The sequence below is a fragment of the Platichthys flesus genome, chromosome 13 (assembly GCF_949316205.1).
Source record: "Platichthys flesus chromosome 13, fPlaFle2.1, whole genome shotgun sequence".
Classification (NCBI taxonomy): domain Eukaryota; kingdom Metazoa; phylum Chordata; class Actinopteri; order Pleuronectiformes; family Pleuronectidae; genus Platichthys; species Platichthys flesus.
The window spans coordinates 21,827,686-21,847,868 of record NC_084957.1 but is presented as its reverse complement, the minus strand read 5'-3'; the positions used below and the strand labels follow the sequence as shown (position 1 = coordinate 21,847,868).

The following is a 20,183-nucleotide window of genomic DNA, read 5'->3' as shown; positions in this document are numbered from 1 at the left end:
CCAAAAATAAAGTTTCATAAACATTCTTAAGTAATAAAATCAGGTGTGAAACATTATTTCATTGCAATGGACATTCCCTGATCCTCCCTCCAACATGTGTGTAATTTCAATTCAGTTCAATGAAACAAAAACGATCTGACAGAATGAAATCTTGTAGGTTCATCAGTTTTTTTTTACATATCAATTCGAATACATGTACCCTCGTTATAAGACTATCCAAAATATCTAGAAACAACTGGCAAAGATGTTGGCGACAGCTCGTGTGCACAGTGTGTCTCAAAGAGGTGGGAGATACTGCAGCAGATTGTTTTGCTCATAATTTATCTGAAAGACAAAAATAAAACAGGTGGGAACAGCCACCTCCCATGATTCCCTTGGGCTGACAAACGGAATTGTTTAAATCTTCTATTGTTTTATGTGGCATGAAGCTTTTGTGTGTGCCCTCTGCAGGGAGCTGGCATGTGTCTAGTGTACATGTTACATGTAGTATAGAGCAGGAGAGGCTGGTCTATCATACAATCTGTATTATATAGTGTGAGGGTGTCTTTGCTGCTATTAACCCATGCTACTGTTAACGGTCACACAGGTAATTTCTCACTCCCTACCCGCGCTGGCTTTGTGTAGCGTGGGCTTGTGTTATTAATGCCGCAAGCTGCCGTTTCTCATCTGAAACTTCCCGTGTCGCCTTTGCTTGTTTTAGCCGACAGACTCTATAAAAACCTCAAACCTGAAAGACCGAAGGGACGAGGCTCAGAGGTTCCAGTCCCCGTTTAGAGTAATTACTAGGAAATTACACAAAAGTCAAGAGGGAGAATTTAAAGGCAGTAATGGATAGCCCTGCGATGGCACGTACAGTTCTGCAGAAATGCTGTGTTTAATAGAGTTTTGCAGTAATAACTAGAGAGGCACTCAGTCGAGCGAACACCTCCACCAACAGTTCCCTCATGTTCAATCAAGCTGCACCAAATTGCACAAACTCTTAGATATCAGTCCCCTAAATGTGCCTGATTTCTTCCATTAAAATCCATGAATTATTCACTAAGAAACTGGGGGAAATGTCCCGAAAACCAACTGTGACCATGAAAAGCAATGCAATGAATATTGTCTCTCTTTAACTATCTAACTGCTCGAGAGAAATAACCTCAACACAGTATGATACGGTAAAACAAAATATGAAACTAAAAATGCTACAGTTTAACAACATGAACAAATACATTTAAGAGATCTGAAAATATGAACCTGGAAGAAATTGTAAACACTCATGAATTGACTAAATATGCCATAATTAGGATTTGCACATTATACCATAAAAAATAATGACAATGTTGACTAATTACCATATTTTGTGATGTTACAATATTGGGAAATAATTCTCGATTGGCCCCTGAAACCACATTTGCATCTAAATTTTAAGAGTTATTTTCAGTTCCAGGCTTTGTTCCTCCACCAAATTTGGTGGAAGAGGTTGAGGATATTTTGCACAATTCTGCTAAAAAGTAAATAAATAAACAAACATCAGATGGTTAAAGTTAACCTTGTAGGTCAGACGTATTCATATTTGGGGCAGATGAGAAATTCAAGATTAACATCTTTAATGCTGTAGCCTTCTTATTTCACTAAAATGAGCAGCAAACATCCGAGCTAGCAATCAGTTCTCAAATGGCAGAGTAGGTCTTTGTAAGTGACATAATCACATGTTCATTGTTGTTTTCTTCCAGAATCCAAATAACAAAATTATTTCATGAAATGACACTTTTTCCCATTTTATCTTCACCAGATGACATGTTTTTCTCAGTCCACGGAGGATTGTTGCTTTTAGTTGTCATTTAATTCCTCTGATATATTCGTTCTTAAACCAAATGATCCGTTAAGTGCATGAACTCAGGCCTAAAATAGAGAGAAAAGTATTTTTTCTGTTGTCTATGTCGCTTCCAGAGGGTTGGTGTATTATTAAGGAGACACATTAAAATGTCAAAGGGGGGAAAGTCTGCTAGAGAAATGTGACACGAGAAAGAGAGCAGCCTCGCTCCTTGACCAGAGTAATAATGAAAAAACAATAAAATAAATGAGTTCTTCGTAGCAGCCTATAGGATCACTTTGTAAATCTATATAAATGCAATAATCACTGGACATTTAAAGAGTTATTGTTCGCTGTAATTATCTCCACATGCCCTAAGAGGGATAACCTCCATAGTCCAACTACATAAGAGGGGACAGGGGACAAATACAATGTTATTATGAGATGTCAGTATCTTCTTTTTTTTAATTAGACAACTCGAGTCGGTTTCTTTGTCCTGGTGTGAGACAGAAAAAGTAACCAGAGGGAAATTTATTCTCAAAAACCAAGGGATGAAGCCTTTAGCTTTACTTTGCCCTTTCCCCCATACATTTTATTTAATGCAGACTCAACATTTTACTACCCTCATTTATACTATAATGTTGAATTTGTTTTTATTCTACTTTATTTATTTACATTTTTCAGCTGTAATTTCGTCTATACAGTCTAGGTGTGTTACAATAGAATGACTTGAAGACCAGTGTTTGTGTGAAAGCTGCCAGTATTGATTATCGCAGACAAATCATGTTGTTTCAATTACATTGGCCCACAATGGGTCTAAATACTACATTACCTAAGATCCTTAGACACTTTATGGATGGAAAAGAGACCGGCTGCACCCACAACTGAAAAGTGAACTCATTGTTTATTCAGACTTCTTAATGGATTTATCTCTATCTTCCCCCAACCATTTACCTGATTAACCAGATGTTTTTATCATTTTAGAAACAGATGGTTTGTAACGTAGTTGTTAATCATTAGACTTATAGTTTAGTTCAGGGTAATGAGGCCAATCCACCAGAAGAAGTGCTATAACTATAAGCCACATAACTTTCTCTGTGGGAAAACGAGCAGGACATTTACTTCCAGAAGAATCTGCTTCCAAAAATACCTCCACTCATTTTTTATGTCTATCACTTCTTCAAAATTAAAGCACTCATGACATGAGAGTGTTGAATTAAGAATAAATCTGAAACTTTTCTTTAAAGCTGCATTAATAAATATTAACTTGTTATAAAAAAGTAACGTGTGATTAACATTTTATAACAAAGTATTGTGTGATGAGAAAGGTGTCAGTTCAGGTGAGGAACCACCAGAGAAATTAATGTTTTACTGACCTTTAGCTCATTGCTTTGGTTCAAATTGATCAACTTCCAATTTTTGGGTTCCACGTCGCTATAGAGTCATTGTTGCTCCAGCGGGAGTTAGTCTAAAGTGTTAACCTACCATGACATCACCCATTGCTTTGTGAGCTTGCATTTTGAAGCCTCGACATTTTTTTCTGCGCCATCTATATTTAAAAAAAACCCGGAAGTAACTATATTTGGAGGAGCAGGGGCAGGAGCTTGACTGAGCTCTCAACTACAATGCACACACACCTATTACTGTCAATCACATGGTATTCTCGGCCAAAGCAAACTGCTTTATCATATATTTGAATTTAAATGGACAATATTTTACAAAATGATCATCGTAATGTATAAAATAAGAGTGGAGATGTGCTTAATCAAGGGTGAAGTCATTTTCTCAAAGACTTCCATAGAAATTAGCTGACTAGACTAGTGGATACACCCTCTGCTGGTCATTAGAAAGAACACAGGTTTAAGGCACTTCGGCATTAGCTTCACTCCCTGGACTCGGAGTCGAAGAAATTCCATGGTTGAGACTAAAATTTGTCGGGAGGCCAGAGACATGATCCAAATCAATGTGAATGTTAAAAAAACAAACGTATGCTAACACTAGGTCAGTTTTCTGTCAGTTTTCTGCACTGGCCTCAAAATTGGCAAAACAAATCTGTATTTCAAGGTGTAAGTAAATAAATCCCTGTTTCTGGTGGAGGCTTTGAGATTTGTTGTCTTTCAACAGCGGCACGGCCCCTGAGAGAGCACTGTTTCTCCTGTGGCTCCTGAAGACACACCAACACCTGCTATAGAAAAGGTTTTGCAGAACACCTTAACCATAACTGTGACATTTTTCATTCAACTCAGGCGGATTAGACCCTCTGGAAATGTCTGACAAGTGAGGACGCATTCTGCTAATTTTTTTTTCTAACTAGTGAATAGCATCCTCCTCCCCTGGACCCACAGTATATCAAGCTTGATGACGAGCCTACCTATGAAGAGCTGGCTGCTCAGCCGTAAGCGCAGGTGCCCGTCAGCCGGAGCCTCCAGGAAGCGGAGGGGGAGCTGGTCGACCTGCAGCGAGGCCTCCCGCACGTTGCGCTCTGCCCTCACGTAGTGCCACTGTCTATCATTCAGGGGCAGGTGGGATTTCACGGACAGGACCGCCGGACCATTTCCCACATCAAAAGAGAACGTCACCACCGAGGGAGCTGCACACACACACACACACACACACAAACACACACACGAATGTGATATTGTTTTTTTTCATGGTCTCCTATGTCCTCCCTTTCTGATGCAATGTGATACAATGCTGCTGGGAAACTTGATGACCTGAATGGATTTATGAGGGGGCTCAGCTGACAGCTTGTCAATATTTCACAATGCTTCTGATGCTGCAGTAAGACATAATGGCTACACATATCCTGAGAACTCCTCCCCAAGGTTTGTGAACAAAACGCATTGTAATCAACAATTTCGCATATTTTTAACGACTGCAATAAATAAACTAAAGCGGTGCTGCTGGAGCTACCTCTGCTGTGAGTGCAAGTGTACTCTGGGCTTATTAAATATGCTGTTTAGTCCAAGTACAAACAATCCTAAAAGACAACAGTGAATTCCTTAATTGGTTCTCATGTAAACAAGCACCTTTTTATCTTTCACTTAAAAAAATCTAAATATATGCAGCATTTTATTTCCTTGTTACAGTAAATCCACAGCCCCTTTCTATTATGTCAGCTGCTGTAAGCATGAATGATTTCAGTTCCACTAAATGTGTAGCAAGGAGATGCTTTTAACGTCTCCTTTGGCAGCATGACATTGCTGTTGACTATGTCATTAGGATTACATCATGCCGGGCGGACCTGACAGCCGGCTTCATGGGGAAATTAAACTGTCAACTACAGTCCTACTAGTATATCCAAGTGAGAAAGGAAAAGAAATATCACTGACAGCTTTTGTGGCTGTTGTTATGTATGGTTGCTCTTTTCCAGTGTGCGTGCTTGCCCTTGTCATGTACTGTGTGTACTTTGTGCACTTCTGTTATGCAGGTCTGCACGCTGACTCACAGCTGAGCTCCACTCTGATGAAGTCTTTGAGGCCCAGGTTCTCCAGAAACACTCCTGAAGGAGCGCTGGTCTTGAAGTAAAAGGAGATATCAGAGGAGAGCTCTGCCTGCAGGGTGGGAAAGTAGAGGTACGACGACTCCTGGTAGAAAGACGCTGCATTCCATATCGACTCTGACAGAGAGACAGAAAATAAAGAGGGAAGTTGTAGAAGGAGAAAGTAAAGTGCAGGTAGGAACTTTCTGTGAAAAATGTTCTTGTCAGTGATGCTCTAATTGCAATTAGAACATCATTCAGCAGGGCACATATTTCTGCCAATAAGCCTAACCCTAAATTTACACCAAATTGCACACACTTATAAATGTCAGTCTCCTAAAAAACCCTTTTCCAAATGTCCCAAAAACATCATCTCACAATGTTGAAGTTAAGAAATTTCAGGATCCAATCATTCAAAGTAGCCTAAATGTGTGGTTTGTTAAAATAAGTAATTACAGCTTCCCCACTTTCCAAGAGTCAAAAACTAAATAACACCTAAGGATGGAGTTTATTTTCCATTTAGTTAAGTCTTAAGTCAAGTCAAACTCAGAATAAAACGCCATCTCTATTTTGAGAGTCTTTGGAATCAGACAACACAAGAATGGCTCTTAGCGACGCATACATCCATCAAGGTTAACACCCTGTCTTGGAATGTTAAAGGAAGTGGAAAAACAATTCCTGGATATGACCCTCACTGTGGATCTGATCTAATATTTATTGGGTTCTTACTTGGGTCATGCAAAACCCTGCCACAACATTGCATGGACATTGGTTCAGTGGATTTAGAGTAATCCTGCCAATAGTCAAACAGAGCAAATGATAATAAAGTCAATCAAACCACACTCATAGATATCAGTTTCCTTAATATGCCTGATTTGGTATTTCATCAAGATCCACAAATTTTTCCCTTAGAAATTGGTGAACATCTAAGAAAAAATATCCCATCAATTCTCCAAACAACAATTCCTGGATCTGCTTCTTTGTCAGGGACCAAGTACAATGAATTATTTCTTGCTCTATGTTCCATTCTTCATGGACAGTGGCGCACACAATCCCTCTTGGCAGTGATAATAATGAAATGCAAAAGAGAAGGGATGTACTGAAATCGGATCTGCCACCAATTCTTCCCATGTTGATGTCTAGTAGAAAGCTGTGATCTCTGGAGTAAAACATTCTCACACTTAGTCCATCTGTCCATCTGTCTCCAGACTGAAGCACAGCTGTTACCCATGGAACTGCAAGACGTCCATTGTCAGCAAAGCATCGAAATAGATGATAGTTTTAATCATTATGAGCCTGGGTGTTGCCAATTTGTCTCCACCAATATTTTACCAATCCCAAACGATCTTGACATTTTAATTCCACTTATTGTTTTCCATTGGATCTATGCAAGCCTATGCAAGTGTGAGTTTTCTCCAAATGTGTGAAACATGTGTGTGAAATGTTAGTGTGAAACATCTGGGGTCACTCTTCCTCACAGCGTGAATCAACAGCTGGGCTCAGTTTATATAAAAAAAGTATTCAGGAATCAATCCAAAGATTTATCTTCTTTGAACCTGGTGGGAGAAATATTTACTACTTAATGCTTTCCTGTAGCTTCTGATGCAGGAAAGCGGAGTTCATGCACGTCGGTCATTAAGACATGAACATGATTTATAAAGTAAATCAGCCACAGCCTGTCAAAGTGATTTGTTCGTTAATGCCAGGCCTCATTTTATGTGAAGCATCCTGCGAGCAGCTGCTGACACGCAGACAGGTGAGCTGCAGCCTCTGATGCTCCGAGCTTATGTCCTGTCAAAGAGCTTGACACGAGTTCAGGAGTTGAATGGGGAAAAAATGATAAAGAAATACAGGAAGAAGCTCCTGACGTGATTTAAAGAAAGGTTTGAGGAAACGCTGTGACTCTTTCAGCAGATACAGAATCTCAGCAGACTTCAAACAGAGTAGCACAGTCCCACATGTACTGTGACATTTTCTTGAATGAACATTTTTAAATGTTCCTCATTGTGTCAGATTTATATTAATTGAAACCAAAGACTATAAATAAAGGTGGACAACGGCCATGCACTTTTTCCCAATTATAAAGCCAAAATATCCAAGATACAGCTCTCATCTTGTACTAGGAGAAAGCAGCCGTGTCCCCCAGGTTTCCATTTTGGCTCAGCTTTTCTATTTTGGTCTCTAACTTATATTTACACATCACTAGCTGCTGCAGCTCAGCCACCCCACAAAGTAAAATGGTTGGTTACTTCGCAGATGACAATCCTAGAAGAGGTTGGATCCACCTATTGGATCCTTAGTTGCTCAGGCATGGAGCCTCACAACTAGAGGCTCGATATCACAGTCCTGCCCATGCACATGCTCAACCAATTGCGTGCCAGTCTCAGCTGTCAATCAGAACGTTCCACCCTGTTTTTATATAATCAAATAACGAGTTAAAACCAAATTTATCAGAAACATGAAAATGAAACATGCTTCATCTGCAAACATGGAGGAGGCAGGGTTTATAACCTATATTACAGTCAGCCACCAGGTTTCAGATGATTTGGTTTGCTTTTGCATCGTTCTATACAGTCTATGATAAACAGGGGAGCAAACAGCCATCACAGCTGTTTATTTTGTTACCGGAGATAAAACCAAACCCAGGTTATTGGGTTTAACTATTTGACTCAGTAGCCAGTTCAATTGCTTCTGTGGCAAAACAGTCTTTGTTTCTAATACGATGATTTCTACTAGACGCCACTTTTTCAATGAGCCGTTTTATTAGAGGACATAAAACACAAAATAAAAATTCAATATCTTTTGTTTGTAGAACTCATTGCTTCAGGATATGTTGTGAGACCAGGGTTAAATGATAACATCAAAACCACCATTAAAGTGAATCAGTTTCTCATATAAAATTACTGTGTCTGAAAATGTCTTATTAAAGAAACCAAGGATGATTTCAAGGTAATGATTCTAGTTCTGCAGCATTACCAGAAATGAAATGCACATTATCTAAACCACTTACACTTCAGGGAAAATTGTTCTTACATTACATACGATTTTCTTTTCATTTATTCACCAATTTAAAATATAATTGGTTAGATTATGCAAAGAAAGTCACACAAGGCCGAAGGAAGAAAAATATCATATATTGTTGCTGGAAATGACGTAGATGTCTTCTCCATAATTTCAAACTGTGTCTTTCATCCATTATTCAGCCTGACATACATGGAGTTGTTAGGAAACTGTGTTATCTCCACTTGAATTTAAAGTAGAGTCATGGGGTTTGAACTACATTTGACTGCAGATGAGCAACTAAAAATTCCCCGCCCCGTGTCTGCGGCTCACAGTGGGACACGGAGCAATAAATATCGACCATCTCTCATGTTCCGGTGCTGCCATCAAAATCTGCCATCCCCCCAACCCCCTCCATCGTGGACAAGACAGACAGACCCACTGATGACTGAACACAACAGATGAGCTTTAACGCTCTACCCATAGATAAACCGGAAAAAGGCAAGAGGCATAAAGACTTCATCTAAATGTGGTTTGTCTATGATCGGCCCTAAGCCTCCATCTGCAACCAAATCTAGCACAGCAGCGTCAACACTGAGGTGATCACCTACTGTCTCCATAACAACGCAGAGGGCCGATGTGGTAGATGGCTTTCGAGCCTGTTCTGTTGGTGTCTCCGATTACTATCTGGCTGACTGGTAGGTGGTCTTTATAGGAGAGGATTCCCGTGTCATTAGCCCTGTGACAGACAAAAAAAAAAGCAACAAATAAATAGCTGCGCAGAGCCCTGGAGGGCTGGATGCCTTTATGGAGGGCCAGATAGAGGCATCCATTCCTCTGCATTAGCACAGAACGCAGAGTAAACACATTAAAATGGGAGCAATCTATCACAATGGAGACAACTGCCGCTGGAAATATGCAAACTGAGCCGAATCGGGAGAAGCTTTGGAGTGGATTAACACACAGAATCCAAAGACATCGAGGGCGTCTAATAAAGCAGAAACTCTAATGCAGCCTTTGTTTCTCCATTCAGCCCCTTTAGAAATTATGATTAGCTTGATCATAATTGCAATATTACGTGCGAGCTGTAATTAATAAGACACTGGTCTGTGAAACTGTTCTCACACGTCCCAAAACTGAAAATGAGCTCTAAACATTGGAATGAGGAAAATCACATGAATAAACATTTATTTAATTTAGAAGGAAACGGTGTGATCTCTCTGTGGACGCTGAAAGGTGCTGGAGCAAAACACTACACAGAGTCTGAGCGGCTCCTGGGGATCTGTGAGCGGTTTGACTCATTTAAGAATATTCAGTCTATGCTAGTCTCTATTTAGTGAATGCCTAATGAATGATATGACTAAAAACTCATAAACTAGTTTTTCTCTGTAGACACTATGTAGAAATACTGGAGAACAAGTTTGAAATATTCTTTTTTTTTTTGCTGCATTCATACATTGAGACTTTTTCCTCAGTCATTTGTATCTTTATTTTCTTTTATCATTGTTATTTATTTATTTCCAATTTTCTAAATCCGATTCTCAAGACATTTTCGAGAACATTTCCTTCAGCCCTCTAGTAAAATATCCAGAAATTGTCAGAGGGAGCCCATGTAGGAAAACAGCAGGAAGATGTTACGTAGAGAAAGACGTCTCCTTGAAAAGGCAACGAGATTCAAGGGCTTTGGACATTAAGGGCCTCGTTGTCTTAAGTCTTTTTACTTTATTCAAGTGTGTTAATTCACAATTAGGACCTTATATTGAGATAAGTGTGAATTAGATATACATTCAGGTTATTAGGTACACTAAAGCAGTCTAATGGAACGGTCTGACAGTAAATCCTCTTTCATGGAGGTTATAATTTTCAGTTTGTGTGGAGCCTGTTTTAGAGAGGTGCTGATTCAACTTTATGATCATCGTTAGGCTGTAGTTTATGGTGCTCTTGAATTGTACTGTGCTGGCTCTCTTATTTATAAGCTGATATAAGTGGAGGGTGGACAAAATGTTAGGAACACCTCTTTTGATATAAATATGGTACACCAAATCTTCTTTCTGGGTTAGAAATGTCACATATGGAGTGTCTGTGTCACGTACCATGCATCTGTATCGGCGTCACAGTTGCAAAAGAAGTTCATGTCGATGCAGTTCTCCTCCAGGCTGCAGGAGCACTGCTGGACCCCGGGCAGGAAGCCTCCCCAGTAACTCCTCTTTTCTCCTTCGCGGTCCAGCCACCAGGACAGCGGACTTCCATCTGTAACAATACACCAGTCCCAAAAGTCAGTCGCCGCTGCCACGGCCTGATGCCTGTCAGTGCCAATGCTCTAGCTCAAGTAGGTCAAGGTCATGGTCTATTTTTGGAGGATTTCATTATTTTGCTTCACTGGCTTTATCCTAAAATCCAAGAGGAAGAAATATATGGAAGCAAACTATTTTTTTTTAGATAAGACATTGAGAAAATCCTGTTCTTCAAGCAGCAGCTGTGCCAAGAGGCTTACGCAACATGTGACAAAAGCAAATAAAAACAGTGAATGTGGAATTAAAGAAATATAAAGTAAAACCAAGCAAAACGCTTTGCATGATTAAAATGTTTTGGGTCACAAGTCATCAGATCTGGTATTAATCAAGAAAGATGCAGGAAAGACAAAAACAGGAAGTTTATGCTTCTAAAAATACACCAATATGTAATTTAAAAACTACACATGGCAATTTATGTAAGGAAGTGACTGATTCATCAGATGAGCCTTTTACAAATTTATCACTATGAGCTTTTATTTGAAGAAATAAAAAATGTACAATGTTCTATATATAATTTTTGTATATGTATTTTTGCTTTATGTTTGTAAAATAACAACCCTCAATTTATTTTTTCTGTTCTAAGGGTTTAATAACGTCATTGTATCAATTGTTTACTATGTATACATACATGGATATCTATACATATTTTACATTTTCACTTCCTTATATCAATATTGATATTGGGACCGTTCAGACTCTAATTTATATTCACGTCCAAAACATATACACAAAATAAATTCAACGGCTTATATAGAAATCATTTGTCAAACTTAAACCAAGGTTGCCATTTCACAGTAAATATAATTAAACATAACGAGGGTTAAAAAAAGTCGAAGACGGAGAGAAAGGAGCGAACAACAGAAGAAGAAAATAGTAACTCACAGAGGAGATTTGGTTTCAGAGCTGTTAATTTCTGATAAATCATTTAAATGGACCTGTCTCCTCATGAATTATGCACGTTGAACTTTAACCGAATAGGCAATTTTCTTCATTGCATAAATGTGTTTGTTTTGATTCCCCGCTCGCATTTCATGATAACACTCCTGTGAGTGTCAATGAGGCTACAGCAAAGCCATAACTGCACAATTCATTACCTCCACTATGAGGTTAAGTGGTCCGGCTTCAGTCATCTGTCACACAACGTGACCCTGCATCAGAGATGAGCCCAGCGGCAGAGAAAAGCCCATTAAGCCACATGTCAGAATATACAATTAAGTGTCACATGCGAATCTGCTTTTCTTCCCACCAATACATTAAAAGCTGCAATAGGCAACGTTTTTATATGTATGGATACACGTGTCCTATTAGTCTAAGTCACAGAATCGGGCTGAGGTAGGGAACAATGCAACGTCTCATCAGCTCACCAGATCACACAATAGTCCACACGACTGCTTAACGCTGTCATCAAATAAATGCAGGCGATAATGACGAGGGAGGATGAAACGCAGGCTGCACAACCTGGAGGAGGCCGGATGTCGTTGGCATTACAAGGGTTTGAAATAACCCTCGCCTTATTGTCTTTCCCCTCGATCCCCATCACTGCAGACAAACCACATCCCCTCTGTTCGGCTGCCTGTTTTTAAAACGCAATCTAGACACCGAACAGGTACACAAATAAGAATAGGCAACAATCAATAGCTCCTGAAGTAGAGGTCAGTCTCACTCTCTCCCTTAAATTGGGTGGATATTGACAGGAGTTACACACGGCGAGAAAGCAAATGCATCCCTCTCCCTGCTCTTTATTTATCTTTCCAAGCGCTGCAAACAAAGCCCTGAGAGCGGCTACGAAAAGACGTTTCGAATTACAGGAGCTGTGAATTACAGGAGCATGAAAGATGGTAATGAAACGTAAAAAAAAATTCTTTCAGCTGATACATAAGATGACATCTATTTTGATGCTTTTGTTTGGAGTAATTGGCAATAAGAGCATTTAGACTCCAAGAAATACTTTTAAAATTTGAAGCGCATCAGTCTCAGCCAAAGCCTAATGCCCACTACTCGAGAGAGGATTATCAGAAAATTTTTGGGACTGTTTTCAGGCCTCCTGACAATCAAGGGGATGTTGCCGATTTGAGACTGAACGGATTCAAATCACACTACTAGATTATCTGGTCAAATGATCCTGTAGTGTGAGGGTTTAAGAGATTTAATCTAACTGAACTGAATCGGTGCCTAGCCGATTTCCTCGCCAACTTCAAATCTGACTGACTCTTGTGGTATGAAAAGAACAATGATTGCATGTGAGCAGAAACCCACAGTAGCCAATGAGAACCGACTGACTGGGAGGCATCACTTGCGTACTTGTGTTAATAACCGAAACATGGTTGCCTACATGGTGAAAAGTCTTTTATATAGTATAGTGTTCTGCTAAACAGTACACCACCAGCGGACGATGCTGGTTGTCCAACTCCTTGTTGTATTTACTCTGAAGTCACGTCTGATCATGTGAGTTTCTGTGTGTCTCTGGAATCACTGCTCAGAAACCGTCTGTTTAAATTCCAAATGTGTGGTTTTCCGTCTAGTGTGAGCATGCTCAAGATTAAAAGATTAAGAGTCCTTCACATCTGTCATCTCCCACCATTGTAAAATCAGTTCAGATATGAAAATCATCCGGTGTGCAGCGCCGCCCCCCAGTAAATAGAAGATACATCTCAACAGCAAGTGGCTGGTAGGCCGACATCATCATTCTTCCACTGCACCTTATCTCCAGCAAAGATCTTTGACAACAGTGAACCATAAGCATAAAAATGGGCTCTCTCTTTCTGCTGGTGTCATTTTTTATAAACCACGACCGACCGGAGTCGGACAGGCGGATAGCGTTGAGCGTTTCGCAGACTTTAATGAAGGTTTTCCAAATGCCAAGTTGCGTCGTGGCTTCATACAGAAACAGTATGCTTCATGTAGACACATGAAAGAAGTACCTAAAAAAAGTACAAAAATGTACTGCTGGATAAAAATAAAACTGTGGAAATAACAAGACTGGAGACTGGGACACAGAGAGGAGCCCTCATTAAATCGCTGCTGCGTTAGAAGCACCCAAAACACCCAATTCTGAGCAAATTTATCAGGGTGTGTTTAACAATGCAAATCAGGTGAGAGTCGAACCCATAACCACAAGCACATTAAGTGAGTGAACATCTGTCTTATAGAAGAGAACAGTAGAGAATGACAGGTGAGATGAGTGGAGACACGTTGAGCAGCTGAGCTACATAGATGGTGTTACACTGGAGCTTCTCTCGGCACATGTTTGCATCTGTACACTCAGAGCCGGCTGCTTTGAACACCTGCAGCTTTCCTGTGAATTTGCATTTGGTAAGTGAAATTTTGTCCAACAATTAATTTGAGCGGGCTGTTTTGCGGGTTTCTTGTCAAAGGGGATATTGTTTTGTGCACATGCAGTACAGTGATGTGCCAGGAAACATTTGACCATTTCTTTCTGTTTGTTCTCAGACAACAAAAGAAAGAAATGGTAAAAAAGAAAGAAAAAAAGAAAGAAATCAGTCTCCTTCTGAAAGTCGTCACGCAGCCACAAAATAGCTTGTTTTTTCGTCTCTCTTTGAAGTCTAGTGTGATAATGAACTTGTTTGTTTGCACACGCGTGGCACCGAGGGAGGAGGCGGAAACTGGGACATCATGAATGTTTCATGATTTAAGAGCAAATGTTTGGATGTTTGGGACGGCATAGGTGCAAGAGCAGTTCAAGATGAATGCACACAAAAAAGATTGGAGAACGCCTCACCAATTATTGTGAAAACACAAAAAGGCAAGTTAGGCAGGGGCGGTATGGTACTGATGGGGCAGCAGCTCCCAACGTAACAGAGCAAAAACAGCCTGATTTTCAACTCACACTGTCACAACAAACACTCCCCTGACGCTACAAAGTAAAGTAACGGCAAATTCACCCAAACTTCCATAATAAGGCCGAGTGTAGCCCGATAACATGCAGTTTCCTCATTTATCTGAATGAATAATGAATGATGGCAACATAGAAGGCTTGATGAAAGGGTTGATTGCTCAACTTCTGCCCAATCATACACTGACGGCATCTGGCACTTGGGTGGCCAAACCATACGCTGTGAATAAAGATGGAGGACATGTCTCCAAAATATCTTCGACACGAGCGCTGCCATCTTGCGCTGGGGGGTTGTCTTTTGGAGACAGTTTCTTTAGCGGTAATCATGGAGTGTGTGGAGCTGTGGTAGTGAAGTCCCACCAACACACACCCTTGCCAAATCACAAGTCAGGCTCAGCTGTCAGTCGGGACTTTTCACCCCATTTTCACAGCATCAAATAACCAATAAAAAACACATTTGCTGGGGAAATGTAACTGAAGAAGAAAAACAAACCATCTCTGAAAAAACTTACTTGAGGTGCAGCCTGACATTTTTGTTCGGTCCATTTCCCATCCACTAACATTGAGGAGGAAGAGTTTATGACCTATACTGCCAATTCGATCTTCATATGCAGTCAACCAAACAATCACACTCCTGGCAGATTACTTTGTCCCACCACTGCCATCTTTGTCGTGTTTACTTCAAGATTGCTATGACCAAAGAAAGGTTTCCAGGAAAAATATGGGTAATTTGTCAAGCACTTTCTTTAACAAAGTTAGAAAATGCTTAACAGAATGAAAAAAAAACGTAAATTAAAAGAACAGCAATTGAAACAGAGGAGAGTAAGTAAAAGAAAAACACAAAACAACACAATGTACCTTTAGTATTAAAGAGTCTGGACTTCTTGCAGTTGTAAACCATTTCCTGTTGGCACTGCTCGGACCCTGACACGATGGCGCGCAGTTGTTCAGCCGACGCGCTGTAGTTAAAGGTAGTGACGTGAGGTTTCTGAGGAGAGGAGCTCTGGACTGTGACTGGTGCTGAAATGTTGTGGGTCACCACCGTCCACACCTTCTCTTCTGGAAGAGAAAGTTCAATCTGTTAACACAAAGCCACCCATATATTCCCTGTTTAAATACTTGACTGTTAGTGATCTTATCCACAAAGCGTTATCTGTACGATAATTTTGCCCTCTGTGAAATCAATAATGCATGATGTACGATAACATGATCATTTTGTTTACATATCTCTCCTCACGTGATGTCTTTTCAGCCAATCATGCCGTGTGATGATGAACGTTGTTACTTGTGAACTTAACACAAGTCCTTTCTGTCTCATTTTTCAAAATAAGAGCCTTGTGCCTGGCCCATAAATCACTTTGGAATCTCGACACAGCTCCGAAACGTCGGTATTAAGCACCCCATCCCTACTACGATAATTTTACTGCAGTATCAACACCTTCTCCACAACTAAAAGGTGTATTAATGTTTACCCTAATCCCCTATTCACACCTTTTACTCTAAATACAGAAGAAGGTGTGTCTTCTAAAGACAATTAATTTGCAATTCCCTGCAAGGAAAAAATACAGAGTTAGCAGTCTGCCCACATCTTTCACATTCATATATTTTCTGCAACCTGAATGCTGCATATGCATATTGCATTCACTAGATAAAAGAAGTGCTCTGTTTTTCTAAATTAACGAGAACATACCTCAAAATCCCAAGAGACGCTCTTGTTTAGCCTACTTTGAGATCATTGAAGCAAAAATGTCCCACCTGGGTAGTTTGATCTAGTTTTATTTTGGACTGAGTTTGGGAGGCACTTGAGTATCTAAGTTGAATAGATGGCTTTGATATTAGTTTGCCCACTTAAGGCAGGTTCCTTAGGGCTTTGGGGTTGATGCGACAGAAAGCAGCGAGTGTTTTGAGCTAGCTCGTTTATTCAGAAAGTAAAAGCAGGACTCTGTTCTCAAGTGGATATATAATCCACTTTCATAGAATATAAGATCACATACAGTTAGTTGACAGATACACAATATTCAGCTGTCTGCAATATTAAAAATTTAAGAAAACTTTTTCATTGCATTATTTCAGATGACATTATCGACTGTATATGAAGATTGATATCGTGGATACAAACACTGCAGCCTCATAGCAAAGACGTTATTTCGAGCTGGTCAGCTCACCAGCAATTTGGGGATGGAGCAGTGGAAGCATGGTCCCACGAATGCATGCGCTTTCCTGAACGTGAGTCAGTCTCAGCTGTTTGGACTCTTCCCCCATTTTCACAGCATCAAAAAACTAATTACATAGATTATCGAAAATAAGAGCACTTGAAAATGCATCACGTTTGATGAAAACTACTTAAAATGATAGAAACCATCTTTGACAAACATTTCTCTGACATGTAGATTGACAGTTGTCCATCTTCATATAAAGTATATGGATGAAGCAGGGCCATAGTGCTATGTTCAAATATAACACAAAACTTTATATTTTAAAATGCATTTAAACACAGTTCATGGTACAATAAACCACTATATGTAATGAGAACAGGAAACTGATGTGAAAAGGCCATGTCTGATGTTTTATTTTTACCAAAATAAATAATTAAATGTTAAGTGGTTTGATGTATCATGTTGTTTTGCCGTCGCTCTGACCCGTTTGTGTCATATTTACTGCACAGCTCAGCTTTTGGCCAAGTTCATTAACGACTCAGTGAGACGTTGTGTGTTCTTGGCTGAACCATCTGTGTTGCTGGTGACATTTCACAGATCTTTGCAGATCTGCGTCACTGGAAAAAAAAAAAAAAAAAGCACTTGAGCAGTTTCCTTTCATTGGATTTACTCCCTTCTCTACGCCCAGTCTGTGAAATGAAAACCTTCAGCGTCCCCAAAACAAACCATGAGCCACTCTAATTTGAATTTCTGAATCTTTCCTGCTCATTTTCTGTGCATAATTTACTTTCAAACAGTGTGTACGATAAAATCAGATGAAGACTCCATCTTATTTCCATTCTCACTCAATATTCATTATGTGGATTTTGTGTTTACTCTGCCTTAGAGGAAATCCCTCTCCGCTTTTTGATTGATTATTCACATTAGGTTGTGAGGCTTACAGTTATTTACATCTCGAATAGATTCTTTAATTGAGGTCAAGCTGAGGCATCATTGCTGCTGAGGGCGAGACAGAAATGTTAGAACCACACGGCAAAAAGATGGCTCTCCTCCGTGATGACATGAGCGGCACATTAACCTTGAAAAGGACAAAGTGTCTGGGAAAGTTGTGACAGGTAACTGATGAATACTGTCTCCACAATGTAAGAAATTAACGCTTTGTGTTTTGTGCCTTTATGTCACAGGGACTGGGAATCGTGTTGCGTGTCTCTCCCTGTCTGTCAAACGTCACATCTTTGGTGTCACAGTTCAGCTGATGCAGAGCACAGTGGCTTCACAGGACACCACAGGGGCAGATGGAGGCCAAGTTTCTACGCTAATAACACTAGACTGGTTTCAGACGCAGTTTTATAATTTACACTAATTGTTAACTGCAGAGCAGAGGCTTTCAAAGAGGGAGGCTGGACTCCCCAGGGAGGCTCCAAACTGTTTCAAGGGAGGCTCTGTAAACTGAGGTAAGAAAAAAAAATATATAATTCTTTTAAGCAGTTTTACATTAGTTATCAGGAGATCAGTGGTTTGGTATACAGGGAGGCAGTAATTGCAGTTTTTCCCCCTCGCACAGTCAGAAACTAAAAAAATGCCCCAGGACAGATTACATTTTTTCCATTTAGTGAAGTCTGAAGTTATATTGAACAGCAAGATTACGATGTCTTAGCTCAGTTGTTGAGTGTCTATGGAATTAGATGACACCAGAAGGGTGCCTCTGCCAAGGTTAACGCTCCATCTCACAATGTTAAAGAAAGTGGATCCTTTATGTGGGTCTGATCCAAAGTTGTAAGGTGTCAGTGGGTCATATCCCAGCCTGCCCGAAAGCTTCATGGAAATTCTTGTGGTAGTCATTGAGAATCCTGTTGACAGCCACACAAACTAACAAATAAACGCAATTGAACACTAGAATAGAAAAGATAATTGATGGGAATGTTGGGCATATATGCTCCATAGATATTTTTGTCTTATCTCAAAGCTAATGGATGGGAATGTTGGGCATATATGCTCCTTAGATATTTTTTTCTTACCTCAAAGATAATGGATGGGAATGTTGGGCATATATGCTCCAACATTCCCATCCATTATCTTTCCTGCTTATCCTTTGAAGGGTCATGGGGTACACCCAGGACAAATCGCCAACCAAAACCAATCTACATGTCTTTGGACTGTGGGAGGAAGCCAGAGGAAACACGGGTAGAATATTCACACTCCACACAGAAAGACATTGGCCACGAATTTCCTTGCTGTGAGTCTGTGCTCAAATTTAAATATATATTTCTCGGACCATTACCTGTCCTTCCATCAAGTTTTGTGAAAATCTGTCCGGTTGTTTCTAGATAATCCAAACAAACAATCACACCGATGGACAGCTGCAAAAAACAAAACCTTCTTGGTGGATGAAATTTGAGCTCAACTAAGCAAAAGAACGAAGGTAGACAGAGAGGAGGCTTTTCCCAAGCTCACTTCAGAATCCCACCTCTGCAGATCATTCAAAGTCAAATAGAAAACTCAGTAGGTGCTCAAAACTCAACAAGCTGCTATGAAGTTTTTTTTTGATGTGTGTGCTGCACGGAGCACAGTACCTAATGATTTTATTGACGGCTCCGCCTCTTTTTTTCCTCTTCCGTCGGGGAGAGGTTAATGATTTCTCCTTGAGCGACACATTACTATCAGGACATTGAACTGTATTTCAAAAATCAATGGACAAACTTTTGATTTAAATATTCGCTCTTCACTTCTGAATGAATCCTAATGAGAACCTTGGCTGTGGCAGCACATTTGGGTCAGAATCACCACTTAAACAAAAGAGAACCCAAATGCAACAGGCGGATTTCTGATTAACTCACTGCACACCTTCATTCTTTCCTGAGGACTTATAATTTCCAGACTGGTCACTTCTTTATGGTGCCGTTATTAGTTCAAAATGTCAGCCGTTGCATGCAAAATATCATAACTCACTGGCACACGGCCATGAAAGTAACTGAGCAGATTAATGTTTCCTGGGGGATTAGCCCTTTTGACTTTAATGACCACATGCTCTGATGGAAATTGTAGCCTCTAGAGGCCACTGGTCATCATTTAGACTAAGCTTTTTAAAACCTTATCTTGCCTTGACACTTTTTTAATCTGAACAGCTTTTACATGGCTGATTTCAGAGGAAGAAGCAGGAAACTTCTTATGGCAAAACTTACAGGTCCAGTGCGTATGGCAGGGATGGCAGACATTAAGATAATGTGGTGTGGATTAATGCACAGTGATCTTTAAGCGAGTGGACTTTCTGCCACGTCTCATCGAAACAAAAAAAATTAATAAAGGTGACAACATGGGGGCCACAGTGATCTCACCTGTCATGTTGCAGTATACCTGGGTGGGCCCCAGGGGACCACTCCCATCTGGATCAATGGAGTAGAAGCCAGAGGAGCTGCCAATCAGCTTGTATGCCTCACAGGACGACTCGTAGATGGCTGAAAGCAGAGTGGGGACAGAAATCAGTTATTGCTCCAAGTAACAACACTTTGAGCAGTTTTTGATCTATATGGATACTGTAGTTATATATTAATGACTGAAGAACCTGATCAGAATGCATTTACTACAAATTCATGCAACATGC

The 20,183-nt window shown here is 40.1% G+C and overlaps 1 protein-coding gene across 1 annotated transcript in view; it reads right to left on the bottom strand.

Annotated features, from left to right (window-relative positions):
- The window catches only part of LOC133967630 (contactin-associated protein-like 5), a 93,560-nt gene that overhangs the window by 15,056 nt on the left and 58,321 nt on the right, over positions 1 to 20,183 (bottom strand). The window contains exons 12-17 of the mRNA XM_062403203.1: positions 19,918 to 20,037; positions 15,285 to 15,485; positions 10,373 to 10,529; positions 8,891 to 9,018; positions 5,247 to 5,417; positions 4,170 to 4,388 (exon numbers count right to left, since the gene is read on the bottom strand). Coding sequence (XP_062259187.1) covers positions 4,170 to 4,388; positions 5,247 to 5,417; positions 8,891 to 9,018; positions 10,373 to 10,529; positions 15,285 to 15,485; positions 19,918 to 20,037 — 996 coding nt within the window. The remainder of the gene's footprint in view (positions 1 to 4,169; positions 4,389 to 5,246; positions 5,418 to 8,890; positions 9,019 to 10,372; positions 10,530 to 15,284; positions 15,486 to 19,917; positions 20,038 to 20,183) is intronic.